The 15,699-nt window shown below is 31.4% G+C and overlaps 2 protein-coding genes across 2 annotated transcripts; one reads left to right on the top strand and one right to left on the bottom strand.

Annotated features, from left to right (window-relative positions):
* The first annotated feature begins 7,413 nt into the window (after positions 1–7,413).
* On the top strand, positions 7,414–8,395 carry LOC114394902 (VQ motif-containing protein 9-like). The gene has a single exon (XM_028356588.1). It carries the CDS (start codon positions 7,541–7,543, stop codon positions 8,177–8,179), a length of 639 nt encoding a protein of 212 aa, XP_028212389.1. The 5' UTR covers positions 7,414–7,540; the 3' UTR covers positions 8,180–8,395.
* A 2,628-nt stretch (positions 8,396–11,023) lies between these two features.
* Positions 11,024–13,376, bottom strand: LOC114394893 (14-3-3-like protein). Its single transcript, XM_028356577.1, has 4 exons — positions 12,724–13,376; positions 11,920–12,042; positions 11,539–11,655; positions 11,024–11,434 (listed from the first exon to the last, which is right to left on the bottom strand). Exons 1-4 carry the CDS (start codon positions 13,210–13,212, stop codon positions 11,375–11,377), a joined length of 789 nt encoding a protein of 262 aa, XP_028212378.1. The 5' UTR covers positions 13,213–13,376; the 3' UTR covers positions 11,024–11,374.
* Positions 13,377–15,699: the final 2,323 nt, after the last annotated feature.

Here is a 15,699-nt window from a genome sequence, read left to right as displayed (position 1 = left end):
AATTCTATATTTTAACATAAGAGAGAGTAGTGTAATCCTCATATTTATTAGGAGAGGCAACATTTCTTTAGGTAGGGAATTATAATTTATTCTTTATCTATATTTATGATCTAATAGTAACCGGTGAAATTATTTTTTTAAGAAATATGATGCTAAACTTTTAATAATACCAAGTATATTAACTGGTTTGTTTATCAATGACAAATTCTTTTAACATCTTTTAAGTTATTCAAATTAAAAACTTTTGATGTTTTAAGAGCACGAATATCTTAGCATTATCTTTAGAAAATTAAAAATAATACTTAAATGTTTTTATTCATGATAAATATTTAATTTTTAAGTTTTTTTTCTAATAAATTTTTATTTTATGTTGAGTCTTTAGTAAAATAATTTTTTTTAGTTCTTGATATTTATTTTTAGTCCCTAATAAATTTTATATTTATTCCCTAATAATTTTTTTTCATTTTCTATTAGTAGAGACTAAAAATAAAATTTACTAATTTATAAGAAAATAAATACAAAATTCATTAATTTATCATAAATTAAAACAAAATATCAAGAATAGAAAATAAAAGTGTTATTTTATTAAAAATCTAAAACAAAAATTTATTAAAAATTAATTAATTAATTAAATATTTATTAAAAATAAAAAAAAATATTTAAACAAAAACCATATAGAAGATTGAGCAGAAAAGAATTAAAAGTCTAGTTTTCCTTATCTTTGTGCATGTGGCTATCCTATTCACTCTATATCACATATCATTGACCATGGGCATAGTTGGTTGAATTGAATTTAAATATTACTACTATTCATTATGTGCGGTGGCCAGATCCTGAGGTTCATAACAACCAAGGCAAGCTTCAAAACATTATTAAAATGTGCACTGTAGCAAGTTTGACTAACCAGAGGGTCTTGTCGGTGACTGAAACTGACACAGTGATACTGTCCCCGTGAATCACTCGCTCCAAGTTGTAAAAATGGATTTAATTTCTCTCACTAATTTAGAAGGTAGAATATATTTTTAATTTTGATAGTTAAGAATCATAATAAAATTATATTTATAATTGATAAAGATCGGTTCAATTAGGAAATAACATGAGTTTGATTTCTAGGTCATTGAATCTTAACACATGTTGATCCCGATAAACTTTCAACACTCAATTCACATATATATTATATAATGAGTTTTAAAAGTTTTAAAGTCACTGTGATATAATTAATACAAAATTTTATTTCTAAACACACTGTTTTGGATAGATAATTTAAATGCATGTATTTTCTAAATTTCACGTCAAAATCATATAAAATGTAAAAAATTATGAATATTTGTTTAAAATTGGACATGGATCCGTGGTTGAAAACGCTAAATGAATCGGTCACCCTTAAGCATGTGTTCAAAATTTTTATTTACAACGTGTATTCATAAAAGCATCTATTAAAAATTATCAACTCCTTAAATGAATGTATATCAAGAGATTAATTTTTAACTCTCAATTAAAAAATATTCCGACTTCATCCAAAACTAATCTCTTATATACATCCTTAAATATTTTATTAGTTTAGTTATAATTTTAATTTTAGTTTTTTATTTAATAGTTATTGATGTATGATATCTTATAAAATTAATATTTTTATTTTAAAGTAGTCAAATAAAAAAAACAAATCAAGAACAACGAACCTATTACAGACCCGAAAAAAGCACGCAAAAAGACACACAATGAAAAAGAAAAGGTTGACGATCTCTCCAAAGATTCTTTCAGATAAGATTAACAGTTAGGATATTCCTGCACGTTAGGATTGAGACCTCCACTGCCCTTCATTGGTTAACGATTAGTAAGTTATCGATCGCTCGGAAGTATTATTATTTTTTAATTAGTAAGTATAATTAATTTAAAATTACTTAAGAGCTTAATGTTATGTTTGATTTAAGAAAGTTAGATGATTTTATGGATATATTTTGCAAGGAAAAATTAATATTTTTCTTTTTTTATTTAATTGCGTAGAAAGTAATATATATATATATATATAATAAACAAAAATATCTAAAAATAAAAGTGATTTAGTCTTTTAAAATTATAAACAAGCTTCCCTTTTCCTTTTCGTCTGGTCGAAATTAATTAATATTAATTAGTTTATATCAGTTTACAATGTTTCTTGTTTCTTTAGAAAACCAAAACTATTTGTTTAGGAAATGGATTATCAATATATTAACCAAAAGTAATATTATTTAGCGATAATTCATTTAATAAACTGTTGAAAATGTAAGACTTTTGAGCATGGAAGAATAAACAGTTTTTAATTAATTTTCTTACTTTCGATTCCCTGTTTCTTTCTTCCTTTTGACCACTAAAAAGTAAAAACCAAGGAGCAATTGAATTCCAAGTCTATCAGTAAGGAATTGGAGATTTAACTCAGGACAAATATTCAATGGGGAGTTGGGAACAAAGTAGTCCATAAAAAAAGCTCTCCATTCTTTGCAAGCAAATATGCACCTTAGTTTGCTTCTCTTAGATCATGGGAGATAGAAACTGACCAGTTCCTTTTTAATTAATAAAAGTTTTATGACGTGGAGAATATTAGCTATTTCTTAATTTGTTTTTCTGATCAGAACTTTTGGTGTTTTCTTTTTCTACTTCTGAAATGACATAATGCAAGAAAATAAAAGAAAAATGCTATCAAAATACTTTCTCCACTGCAAAAACACTATGGCCTATTTTTTAAGAAATCAAACACACTTTTCTCGTATTGAAAAATTATTACATGATCTAGGATATTGTTACTCTAATTAATCTTTGCATGATATGTCATTAGATGTTATTAATTTTTATCATGAATTGAAAATGTTGATTATATGAGCGATGAAGATTAGTTAAAACTCTAATTAAACATGTAATCATATAATAATTTTTCATATTTAATAGGTTTACATCCTAATTCATTACTATGAAAATTACTTTTTACGTCTATTAATTTGTACATTGTACGTTGGTTATTAATCGTCGTCGTAAAAAGTGTAGACTTTCTATGATGGTTTCATAGAGAATCGTTTTAGAAAAAGATATCATTCTATGATGATTCTTAACTAAAAATTGTCTTAGAATGATATTTTTTAAGATGGATCTTAATTAAAAATCGTCTTAGAATGATACACATTCTAAGACGGTTTTTCAAATAACCGTCTTTAAATGTATTTTTAAAAAAATTGGTAGGTCTATATCATCCACATGCATTCCACTATTTTGATTTGATTTGATACTAAAGTTTGATCTCTGGCATAGTATAAGTAGATGTTTTAGATTGTGATAAACATTTCAGCATATTTATTTTAATTTTTGAAAGGACTAGAATTTCATCTTTTGATAAAATGAAAATTTTCTATATCCTACTTTGAGTTATTCCACTTTCCCTCCCTCAAATGCAAAGAAATAATTAAGGAAACAAGAGAGCTAGCACCTCCAAGTAGAAACTATACACAGGAAAAAGTGTTTCAGTTTTAACGAAGTTAATTTTGAGATAATCAATTAAAAGTTCATTTTGATTTACCTTTTCCAACACATTATCTAGACAAAACTGAAAAAACAAAAAAGTCATGCGCATAATATGGTTTATAAATTGGTTGCAATCATAAATAGCCTCTATTGAAGAAAGAATTCAAAACAAGTATCTGTCATGACTTTTCAATCTCCATAAAACTTTTTGTCTTGTTATTTCAAACTGAATTCAACAAACTTCTTATTTAGCATGTAGTTATTGACCAAAGAAGGTGAACCAAATTATCTACAGTGGAACCTGTGTACTATTTACTTTTATGATTTTTGTTTTTCAGATCACTGTATGGTTGTCAAATAATATGCATACATCTAATACAATACTACAAACACTAATAAAGCAATACAAAGAATTTTTTCTTTATGAGAATAAGAACAAAAATGTGAATTTTACCTTTGACACTGCAACGTGATTTCTTTCTAAAACACCAACCAAGAATTATTAGTATTCCAATAATTGCAGCCACAACCAAAGAAATTGTTACTACCACTAGGACTCCACCCTTCTTGTGGCCCTCATTGGCATGTTCTAATTAAATTTGATCACAAATTTGCAAAGGTAACATAAATATTCACATATGAAAATGTATCCTAGCTAAAACATTTATTTGAAGAAAGACTAATAATTAGTTGCAAAGCCAAGTTCCTACCTAATTTTGAAGCATCAATTTGAACATATACATCCTGGCCTCCAGTTGCAAACTGTCTAATATCAATTAGATCACCAAACCACATAGCACAACCACTTCCTTGTCCACTGATATCCAAATTCACATAAGCCATACAAGAACAGTTATCCAAGCACTTGGCTTTGCATTCCTCTAACCCAATTGTCTGATCCAGCCAACTATGTGTAGTGTCAGGTGTTTTCAGCAAAGTCAATTTGTTAAATTTGTCCTTGTTTTTGTTCTCACAACTTAATTCCTTATTGCAGATGCATCCATGAGACCAACCCATTGAGCTACATGCTTCAGGTAACTTAGGCTTGAACCTTTGCAAACATTGGCACATTGGTGAATCTGAAATTACATAATTTGCATTAGCTCCACAAAGGGAATAAATGGGGTTGGCATTAACTTATGGTGAACCACTTGAATGCAAGCCATTCCATGGTCCACTTCGGTAGAACTTTTGATCACCCTTCATCATGTATGCTTCAGGGTAATTATTGAGCACCATACCAAAAGAGAAGTCACTAGGAGATGGATCATCTAGACTCTTCCAAGCTATTAGCTTCTTATTGAGACCAGTTCTCACGTCCCAGCCAAACTTCATCTCAGGTAAGAAAGTATTAGTATGGTAGTTAAAACTCTTCCACAAATAGTCGTCATTGTTTGCATTTTTCTCATCTCTTATCACAAGATATTCACAAATAGGTCTCTCTCTCTCTCTCTCTCTCTCTCTCTATATATATATATATATATATATATATATATATATATAAACCAAAAACAAAATATACACTTATTACTTTCTTGTCCTTTCCATAATTTGATTTGAGTACCTAAAGATGCTAAAATCAAAACCGAGAACACTAAAAAGCTTAAACTCTAACAATTAATATGAACTCAAAATAAGATTAAAAACATGATAAAGAAAGCAGAGACATACATATGTTTGTTTTAGATAACCATCGATGTCGTATTTGTTTGGAATATGGGGAAAAGGAAAATTAGCATATAATGGGATGTGTATTCACTACATATTCATTTTAATGGCATGTCACCATGCAATGAGAATGAAAAAAAAAAGCAAAAGAAAATCACGTAGGAAAAGTAAAAGAAATTACCTCAAAAATATCAACCAAATTCAGCACCTACGGTTTAAAATTCAACGGCCTATTGTTGGACAGAAATTTTGAACATCTTCGATCGAAATAGAGTTAACACGGTCATCACTTTTCTTTCTGTTGCTTTTTTTCTTTAGCAAATGCTTGAACTTGGAGGATGTGTTGAGCGTTTTCTTCTTTAGAGATCCAATTCTCGTTCTTGTTTCATCTTCGCAGTTCTCAAAATCAAATCTCCTTTCCTTCTTCTCATCACTCCCAGAGAATCATTCAAAACCTGCCACAATAACCAAAACGAAATGCATAAGCGCGGAGAAAAGAAACGGAAACCCTATGAGAAAGTGTGCATGAGAGAGAAAATGAAGTTACAAGGTCTTGGAGGATCTCGTAGCACGGTGCAAGCTCAGCACGAGGACGCCTTGGTGGCGTTGACGGTGAGGTGGCCTTGGTCCCTCTCGTTGGGAACCCTAGAGGGGAATGAGAGTGAGAATGAGAGTAAGAATAGAGAGCGCCAGAGAATAGCAGGAGCTAGATATTAAAAAAGAGAAAAACCTTCTAAGACAATTTTTAATGACAACATTCTAAGACGGTTTTCATAAAACCGTCTTCATTGAAAAATCTCGTATTTACAAAATTGTCATAGTCTTATATACTAAAATGGTTCTTGATGAATAGTTATCGTAAAATAATTTTTCTAGTAGTGATTAGATTGTTGAGTATGAAATAAATTATATTAGGAAGAGAATATTTATCTTGTATACTTATGATTTCCAACAAAAATTTATCATTACTAGTATCATGATAAAAAAAAATTAGACTTGCATAATTCTTGCATCGTAAAACTAAGGTAAATTTTACCCAATCAAACTTGATTCTTTCAAGAAATTGGGTTGTAGTTCGAAAGAAAATCTATCAAAATAACTTTTTTAATCTTTCAAAAAATCATTTTTTGTAACGTCCTCTCTTCCTCCATTTTTTTACATAGTGAATTTCCTTTTGTATTATTATGATGATCGATGATGATGGGGTGCTGATGTTAAAATTATATATACTTTAAAACTAAATAGTGCTGTTATAAAATTACTATATCCCATTTTGGAATATATATTATGTAAGTAGAAAGAAGGAGAGAAAAAAATAGAGAAAATAAAACAAGTGATAAAATGATAAATGATATAGAATATGTTTGGATACTCTTCCAAAATACAATTACATAATCAAGACTTTAATATAAAAAATTAAGTTAAAATAACGTGGTGTTAATTATCTCTCAAAAGAAAACTTCATGTTAATTAATTCGTGCGATGAATGTATATTTATAATTTTTGTTCAAAATATTAAAATTAAATGAAAAAAAATTATTAGAACTTAGAAGCATACATCTTATTTGGACTGCACTTAGAAGAACACATATATATCACTTTTTGTATTCAAATTTGTTGTATAACGTACAGTCAAAGCATGATTTATTAACCGGCCCTCTTATGAGGTCGACCCCTTATCTACATTATACATCCATTAAAAAGAAAAACAAACGGCCATATATGTCTCCTTTTCCTTTTCTCTCTCATATATTAATTTCATCACTCACTCTTTTACTCATTAATTATTCTTATAGTGACTAGCAACGAACACTTTGATGAATAACTTGACCGCATCCTTTAAGCTCCCCAAAAATTAATTTTCCACCAACTTCTCCTTTGTACTATATACATATTTTTTTTTTATATATTAAAACTTGAGTCTTGTTAACCGGTGCTATATTAATTAAAGAATTAAAAGAAAGAAATATTTATTATAAAAATCATAAAAAAACATAAAAATATTATGGGTAGTGCATCTTAATAATTATTATTATTATTTTAATTTCTTAACCAATGTTCTTGCATTTTCCTAATAACTTTAGGTGAATTAGATTTTGAAAATTTACTCTCATGACTCGATAAACACATACAAAATCCACCCATATAATTTATGGGATACAAATTTATTCATTATCAACTTGATGAACTTTTTTTTTAACTCTATACCGATGTATATACATCTTACTCTTCAAGTGTCTCTAACAAGAAAAAGTTCTCACATCAACAACAAAATTAAATCACGTGGGATATGAATTTATAGCCATATATATACACCTTACTCTTCAAGTCTCTCTATCTCTAGTCTTTACTAACCCACCTAGAGTAAGAAAGAAAAAGAGTAATGGATCACAAACACTGTCAAACTCCTTTAGACTCATCATCATCTTTTCCCACTACTACTTCTACTACCAACAGAGATCAGTATCTCAAACAACTTAACAAGCTTTCACATAACATCTCCAAACCCAACAACATTAAGAAACCAACTTTTTTTGAGTCTTCTCAAAGCCTCACTCACAACAACACCTTCAATAAACAATACGCTCTCCCCTCCGAGTCTCAGCCACAAGTCTACAACATCAGCAAGAACGATTTCAGGGACATGGTCCAAAAGCTGACCGGCTCACCCGGTCACACCCCGCAACCAAAACCGGTTGCAACCTCTCGCCTCCACCGCCTGCGGCCTCCGCCGCTACCTCAGGTTGTTAGCCACCGCCCTCCGCCTCCGAACTCCGGCAAAGTCGCCGTCGCGCCTCCGTCGCCTCTGCCGCCGTTTCCCACCGTCCACGCGGAGTCGCCGGTCTCCGCGTACATGCGCAGCTTTCTGCGGAACTCCGTGCCGTCTTCTTCTTCGGAGTCGGAGTTTCAGTTACCGTTTTCACCGGTCACTTTTGGATGCTTCAATTCGTTGGGGGGTGGTTCTCCGATTCCCCTTTCACCGACTGTGCCGGTTTCGAGCCCTAGATGGAGAGATCTTTGAACTAGTTTCGTTGGGGTATGCTTTATAGTACGTTGTCGTGAGTCATGATGTTATATGTAGTTTAATAAAAAGAAAATTTTTCATTTTGATTTGATTAGATTTCTAAAGTAAGAATAGTTGGACGTAAAAGTGTTGACTTTTTAGGAATGGTGTAAAATGCTGGATTGATCATCTTAATATGTTGATATAAGTATTCTCATATAACCTTTTAATTAATGAGTTATTATTTAGAAAGTTATGTAGATGATAATTTATAAATAAAAATTGAGATAGTTTTTTTTTAAGGTATTCCCATTAAATTTCTGTTTTATCTTTTATGAGCTATGAGATTGTTCTTGAATTTGAGGTTTAGTGACACATCTCCACTTATTTTATAGTTTGAAAAAGCTAAAAAGTTACATCATAAATGTATTTTAAGAAATTTAAAAAAGTCAGTATAATGTTTTTCTTGATCTTAGATTCTGGGTGTTCTTTAGATCTCAACTTACTTTATTAGAGACTAATTCCTCTCGCGATATGAGATTGATGTTTATTCAAAAAATTTTTACACACAATGAAAATTGAACGCAAGTTCTTCTACTAAATGGATTTCCTATTAGTAAATGTAACAAAACCTTACATCACTACGTCAATCTTTTGACGTAATGTTTGTGTTTGAAATGTAAGTGGGTATTCACTTTATTTCAATTTAATTTCACATCTATTGTTGCTTTATGTTCAGGTAGTCATAAAATCTCATATCGCTTAGGAGTCGAGATTACATGTTGTTTATAAATATCTTCTTCTCTCAACTATTAAGATAGTTTTTACTAAGGACAAAATTATTTCTGTGTCGATTGAGTATATAAGCTGACAATACCTTAGATATGAGGACTCTAATGCCGTCGGACTTAAGGTTGAAACACTTTATTATTAAAGTTTCTATTTTCTTAGTGTGTATTGTCATTTGTAAACTCTTAGGTACTGGAATTCAACTTGTTCCTTTTTTTTAAAAAAAAAAAATCATTTTCTTTGATTAACTAGGGATGATCATAGGGAGGGTTCATATGCAAACCCAATTTAATCCAAATCGATCAAAACAATTTGGGCTAAAACTATTTGGGTTAGGTATTTAATTTGTTTGAGTCGAACTTAAACATTCAAATCAATTGACTTTTTGATTGGATCACTGATTTTGATTTATGAACTTATTAACCTGACTCATTTATCCGTTGTTTATTATTATTATTAAAAATAAAAAATATTATTTTTATTATTATTTTTTATGTATTTATTTTTCTTTTTTTTTCTTTTATATTAGCTTATAAATTTGGGTATATGATACATCATGTTGTACGGTATTAGTTTGATGCTAAATTAAGATGAATTTTAATAAAATTTTAACTTATAAAAATATTAAATTTTAAAAAATAATAAACAATTTTAAATATTCTGAACTGTTTGGCGCCTACCCATAAATAACCATATGATTAAGACTTTTGTGAAAAAAATTAAAAACAAACTTTATTCAAACTTAGAAAGCAGAGCATAATAATTCATCTTCTTCATTTTAAAATTATTTCAACGTAAGCAAAACTGACACATTGGGTATGACCAAGTTTATGTGTATAATCCCGAAACACTCTTTAAGGCAATAGGAAATAAAAAGATTTTAAACATGACGAAGGACAATAAACTTCTACGGAAATTAGTTTTGATCAAATTACCATGATAAAAAATAACACGGTAACTAAACCTTTAGTCAGTCAAACTCGATAAACAATATAGAAAGTGTCAACGGAAGTGTTGTTCATAGTATAAACGTATCTAGTATTTTATGGATTACCTTCTAATTTGATCCCCACTAATGGTTTCTCAACTTATACAAAATGTTTATTTAATCTGTTCTGCAAGTATGTTTACATTTTATTGAGGGTACCTTCAAACCCTTGGTACAATTCTCTTGAAGGAACAAGTTCTACACCACTAAATACTTTACTCATTAGTCATTAACTAACTGATCAACTTTCTGATAATTTTTTAACTAACCGAACATATATGACTTCAGTGTGATGCCAATTCTACTTCTTTTGGTTTTTTCTTGCAACTTGCAAGGAATTGTTTAATGCTCCAAGCCAAGTTGAGTGCGGAGGGATCTGGCGAGGAATAAAATTATAATTGAAATTATATAACACTTTTTTTCTGTTTTATTTCTTTATCATATTTTTCGTCTTATATTTGTCTTTCTCTTTATTTTTTAATCTTATTTTATATATGTTTACTGTATCAATATTTTTAAATTTTAAACTATTGTATCAGTATAGCATCTCATTATAATTTTATCTCGTAACTGTTTATTGTTTTACAGGGGGTGTTTATTTCTGACGTTGGCATTGGTAAGGATTATTGTCAAAATGTGTATGGAATCAGGAGCATCATTGATTCGTGCAACCTAACCCTTTTCACGTGTCAAGTTGTTCATATATGCTTGTTTGACCTACTATCAAAAATTGCTCTTTTTATGTTCGGTGCTTATTGTGCCTTGCTAAGGGAGCGATTATTTGTATTATTATTTATTACTCATGCTTAATTCGGTCCCTATTTTGATGATACTACCCATGCTTATTGTGCCTTGTTCTTTCACGCTCCACTTTGGTCCACCGAAAGCCTTGACAGCATAGTGAGCCATCTATGAAAACCCCAAAGTCACTGTAAATACCGTTTCTTCACTACTTGCATTCCAGCCACTTAAATTATCAAACGAAGAGAAAACATTTGCAAATTAGAAATCATACTTTTTATATCAAATTCTCCATAACCCCATGCACCCAAACATAATGAAGTTGACAATCCTCACAACAAAAACACGTTAAAATCGATCGGAATAAATGATTCCGAGGCTTTAGAATAAAAACAAATAAAGGTGTCACACCTTCACATGCTAAAACAATTAGCAATACCAAGTTTGCTAGAGAACAATATCTTAATATTCTAAACAGCATTATAATGGAAATTTCAGTGTCATTATGAAAATAGGCAGTTCAGAAACGCGTACTAATGGAAGGACAAACTAAAATAGCCCAGTACATCCACAATTCATAACGAAGAACATGAATGCCCAAAATCTCAGTAACACCGAGATTAGCATTCAACACCTTCTCCCTTTGAAAACATTACACAAGGGAAGTTCAATCACTAATTAGAAGTATGGTATGTTTAATTTTGTTCCCCGTCACCTTTGGGTGCGGCTTCTTTAATTTCATCTGCACCATCATCCTGAAACCCCAACAAAAATAACAACCGCAATCAATAAATAGATTTTCTAAAGACAATAAGAGGATAAGATGCCAAAGTTATGGTGGAAAACTCAAAAGCCATACCTGCATGTCAGAGGTCCAGAGGGTAAGGTTATCACGAAGAAGTTGCATGATCAAAGTGCTATCCTTGTATGATTCCTCTCCCAACGTATCCAATTCAGCAATAGCCTCATCAAAAGCCTAGTGAATATCAAAGTTAAATGAAATGTTCAAGATTAAATACTACTCCTATCTAGTCACCAGGACCAAACAAGGTTACTTCAACATAACTGAAACTATTTGCAATAAATGAGAATTATTCCTATTCCAATTCATGAACAACAAACTTCGAATATTTTACTACATACAGTCATAATGGTACTTTTATTTACAGCAGAAAACACTGTAATTTAATCGAATAGGCATTTATTGAAATAAAAAAAACACAGATTCTCTAACACCAACCTGTTTTGCAAGGCTGCATGCACGATCAGGAGAGTTAAGAATCTCATAGTAAAACACAGAGAAATTCAGAGCAAGACCCAGCCTGATAGGGTGAGTTGGAGGCAGCTCGGTGTTAGCAATGTCCTGCACACAACACAGTCAAATAAAAAACATCAGAACAAACAAAACGCGGAATCCACACTTCAAAATCAAAGCAAATCATTCGAACAAAATCTCCAGTTTAGAAAGCCACAGATCAATTTCAATACACAAAATTAAAGTAACCGCAGATCATACGCGCACACAAAAGCTACTCAATTATTCAAGATTCTCAATTTTAAACAAGTAATTTCCGGATTTCAACTTCCTTTTTTTTAACAAAATCATTGTTCTGACATAAAGAAATCGCAACGCAGAACCACATGTTTAGAACTGCAGATCAAACAAGCAAGCAAAAACGGATTCAAAAATTTAATATTTTCAATTTTAAACAAGCAATTTCAAAATTTCAATTTCCTTCGCTTTAAAAAAAAATCACTGTTACCGTAAAGATTCCACTATTTCTAACCTATAATTTGCAAATTGCGCGGAATCACAAGTTTTGAACCATAGATCAAACATGCAAACAAAACCGATTCAACAATTTACTAATATTTTTACTTTCAAACAAGTAATATTTTCAATTTTCAACATCCATCGCTTCAAAAATAAATCACTGTCACCGTAAAAGATTCCATCATTCTAACCCAAAATCCACAGATCTACATCGCAAAAAATAAAAAATAAAATCGAAAAAACTGAAAAGGAAAAAAAAAAAAAGCAAACCTGAGCGGCTTTGTAGGCGGAGAGCGTGCTCTCGGCGGCTTCCTTGCGGTCGGCGCCGGTCTTGAACTCAGCGAGGTACCTGTGGTAGTCTCCCTTCATCTTGAGGTAGAAGACCTTGGAGTCGCCGGAGGCGGCGGAGGGGACGAGGCGCGTGTCGAGGAGCTTGAGGATTCCGTCGCAGATGTTGGAGAGCTCGGCCTCGATCTTGGAGCGGTAGTCACGGATGACGGCGACGTGGTCCTCGTTGCCGCGGCTCTCCTCCTTCTGCTCAATGGAGGAGATGATGCGCCAGGAGGCGCGGCGAGCGCCGATTACGTTCTTGTAGGCGACGGAGAGGAGGTTGCGCTCCTCCACGGTCAGCTCCTCGCTCTCGGCGGAGGCGGAGACCTTCTCCATGAACTCCACCATCTCCTCGTAGCGCTCGGCCTGCTCCGCCAGCTTCGCCATGTACACGAACTCTTCGCGTGGAGTGGGAGCGCTCGCTGCCATTGTGTTTTTTTTTTTTTGCAAGATCTGGATGAGAGAGAAAGAGAAAGAGAGAGAGGGATTCGCTCGCAGCAAGCAACAAATGGGTTGTGGTAACTATTTTATTTGTGGGGGAACCGAAAGGCTGGGATTGGTTCGTGGTGCTGTGCTTCTGTTTCTGCCACCCATGATTGCGTTTTCGAGGGGGGGTTATTTTTATTTTTGGACGCGCGCAATCTCCACCTTTGGATCCCATTTCATTGGTCCAGGACAAAAATAGCCTTTGTTTTTTTTTTTTACCTTTTTCTCTCTCTTCAAAATGAGTTTTTTTTTAGGCCTAATTATATTTTACTGATAAATTTAGCTCTCAACATTAAAAAAATACTATAGATTTAGTCCCTTTTACAAATAAAGTTATTATGTTTGTAAATTTTTTAAAAAACAAATTCATAGTATGTATTTTCAAATTTAAGACTAAATTCATCAATATTAATAATATATAAAGACAATGATTAAGTTTCATAGAAGATTTAAGAAAAAGTTTGATAGAAAGTAAAGAAGTCACAACTTTTTTTTTCTTGATATTAAGAATTTTAGTTTTTTTTGTGAATGATTCTTCGTGTAGTTTATTAATTAGTTAATAAGAATATTGCTTTGACAGAGAGAGAGAGAGGCAGCGAGAGGGGAATTGATAGCTGGCAAGCACGGGGAGTTTGATTTCGTGTGGCGGAAAGGTGTGACTCACGCACCCCATGGTGAGTGACTGGCGTGGATGGGACCGTGGACCATGGTGTTCGTTGGAAAAATGTTTTCTGAGTTTGAAATTCGAAGTTTGCAATTTCAAAAGGAAAGTTTGGATTTATATTAATATAATAATTTGATTTGATTTTTACGATAATAGATGTGTTTGTTTCACAAAATTTTGTTGGTCAGAAATATTGAGATGAAAATAAGGATGTTTTCCCATGAAGAAAAGATTCTCAAAGCATGTTTTATTTTCAAAAAAAATAAGATATTTAATGTTAATTTTGTTTTTATATTGATTTGATTTACATGAAATGAAATGAAAGATAGTGAGAATATGAATTTTTGTGTGATTTATTATGTAAAAATATTATTATACCCTCATTGTTAATATCTATTATTCTATCACTTCTCTAATTATCTATCAATTTTATTATCATCGTATTCTTGCTAACAAATCAAAGTTTTACTTTACATAATCCTCTATGTTCTTCTCAATTTGTTCCTTATTTTTAGGTGAAAATTGTACAATTAATATGTAAAATATTGTGTACTAAGTTTGAATTTAATTTTATACAAGTATGTTTGAATGATGCCCGATGTTGACATCATGTAAGATTAATTTATGGTATGATTAATTGTTGATATAAAATATAATAATTTATTTAATGCGTAAAGGATATTTTAGTAAAATAATATATATTCCTACGAAACAAACTTAAACCAAACATATATTTTAAATATTTCTAATAATATAAAAAAGATTCTTAATAGTAAGTCAAACAAATTTTTTTAAAATACTCAAGAATATCATTCTCATCTAATATTTTTAGAAATAAAATTTCCAGGAATCAAATAATAATTAGACGAATTCTATAAATATCCAAACTTTATTGTATTGTATAGGAAAAAAATGTAGGTTTTTTTCTTGATTTATTTCATAGCCATTGAACTCTCTCTAAACAAACGTCTCCATATTGTACGAAAATTTAAATAAAAAAAAAGTTTGATTTTTAACGGACCTGGATTCCCTGCATTCAATCAAGCAGTAAAGATCTGGTGACTAAAATTTTCTCTTCTTTTATTCTGTTAATTGTATAGAAGTTGAGAAAAAAAAATTGAAGACTAAGATTGATGACTATGTGAGTGCATGAAGGTAGAGAATCCAAATCTTTTTTTATACATTGTACAAAAATTATTACTAAGATCATAACGATAAGATTTTTAAAGTAATTCTTATGAAAGTTATCAAATTAGTTGTAATATGTACATGACAATTTGTGATTTTCTTATGAGCTAGAACCCCACTTGGGGCCACGAGCTAGGAATCCATCATTGCGGGTGCTGAAGAATCCCATTAGTTTCTCTTGAAATTACTTGAAGCTCTACCTGTTGTCAGTTCTGCATCATAAGGGAACCAATCTCGTGAATAAGTATCGCCCAAGTGTATAGCTTCCCATCCAGAAATCTATATGATCTCGAAGAACCCCTCCAACGCCCATGCAATTGTTTCTATGGCTTCCATCCAAATTAAACTTCACTAGTAGAGAGATGTGGCATTTCCGGTGGAACTCATTCCTGAATAAATTCCTTCCAGCAAATCGAGAGTATCCTACAACACTAGACCGGATCATACTACACAATGAGAAATAAACCAGTGTTGGGAGTTGAAAATAACATTATGCTGCCAGTGCCAAGCCCACCATCATAGAGTGATCATAACTTCAGCTTCCTCGTGGTACAAAATTTCGTAAATCCTATCATTGA

This window comes from Glycine soja, chromosome 2 (assembly GCF_004193775.1).
Source record: "Glycine soja cultivar W05 chromosome 2, ASM419377v2, whole genome shotgun sequence".
In the NCBI taxonomy this organism is placed as follows: Eukaryota; Viridiplantae; Streptophyta; class Magnoliopsida; order Fabales; family Fabaceae; genus Glycine; species Glycine soja.
The sequence above is the reverse complement of the archived record's forward strand: the minus strand, read 5'-3'. Positions and strand labels throughout refer to the sequence as shown.

Coding starts and splice junctions, on each gene's coding strand:
- LOC114394893 (XM_028356577.1), bottom strand. CDS start 13,212: ATGGCAGCGAGCGCTCCCACTCCACGCGAAGAGTTCGTGTACATGGCG. Junction 12,043..12,723: donor CCGCCTACAAAGCCGCTCAG/GTTTGCTTTTTT, acceptor TGTTGTGTGCAG/GACATTGCTAACACCGAGCT. Junction 11,435..11,538: donor TCTGGACCTCTGACATGCAG/GTATGGCTTTTG, acceptor TTGGGGTTTCAG/GATGATGGTGCAGATGAAAT.
- LOC114394902 (XM_028356588.1), top strand. CDS start 7,541: ATGGATCACAAACACTGTCAAACTCCTTTAGACTCATCATCATCTTTT.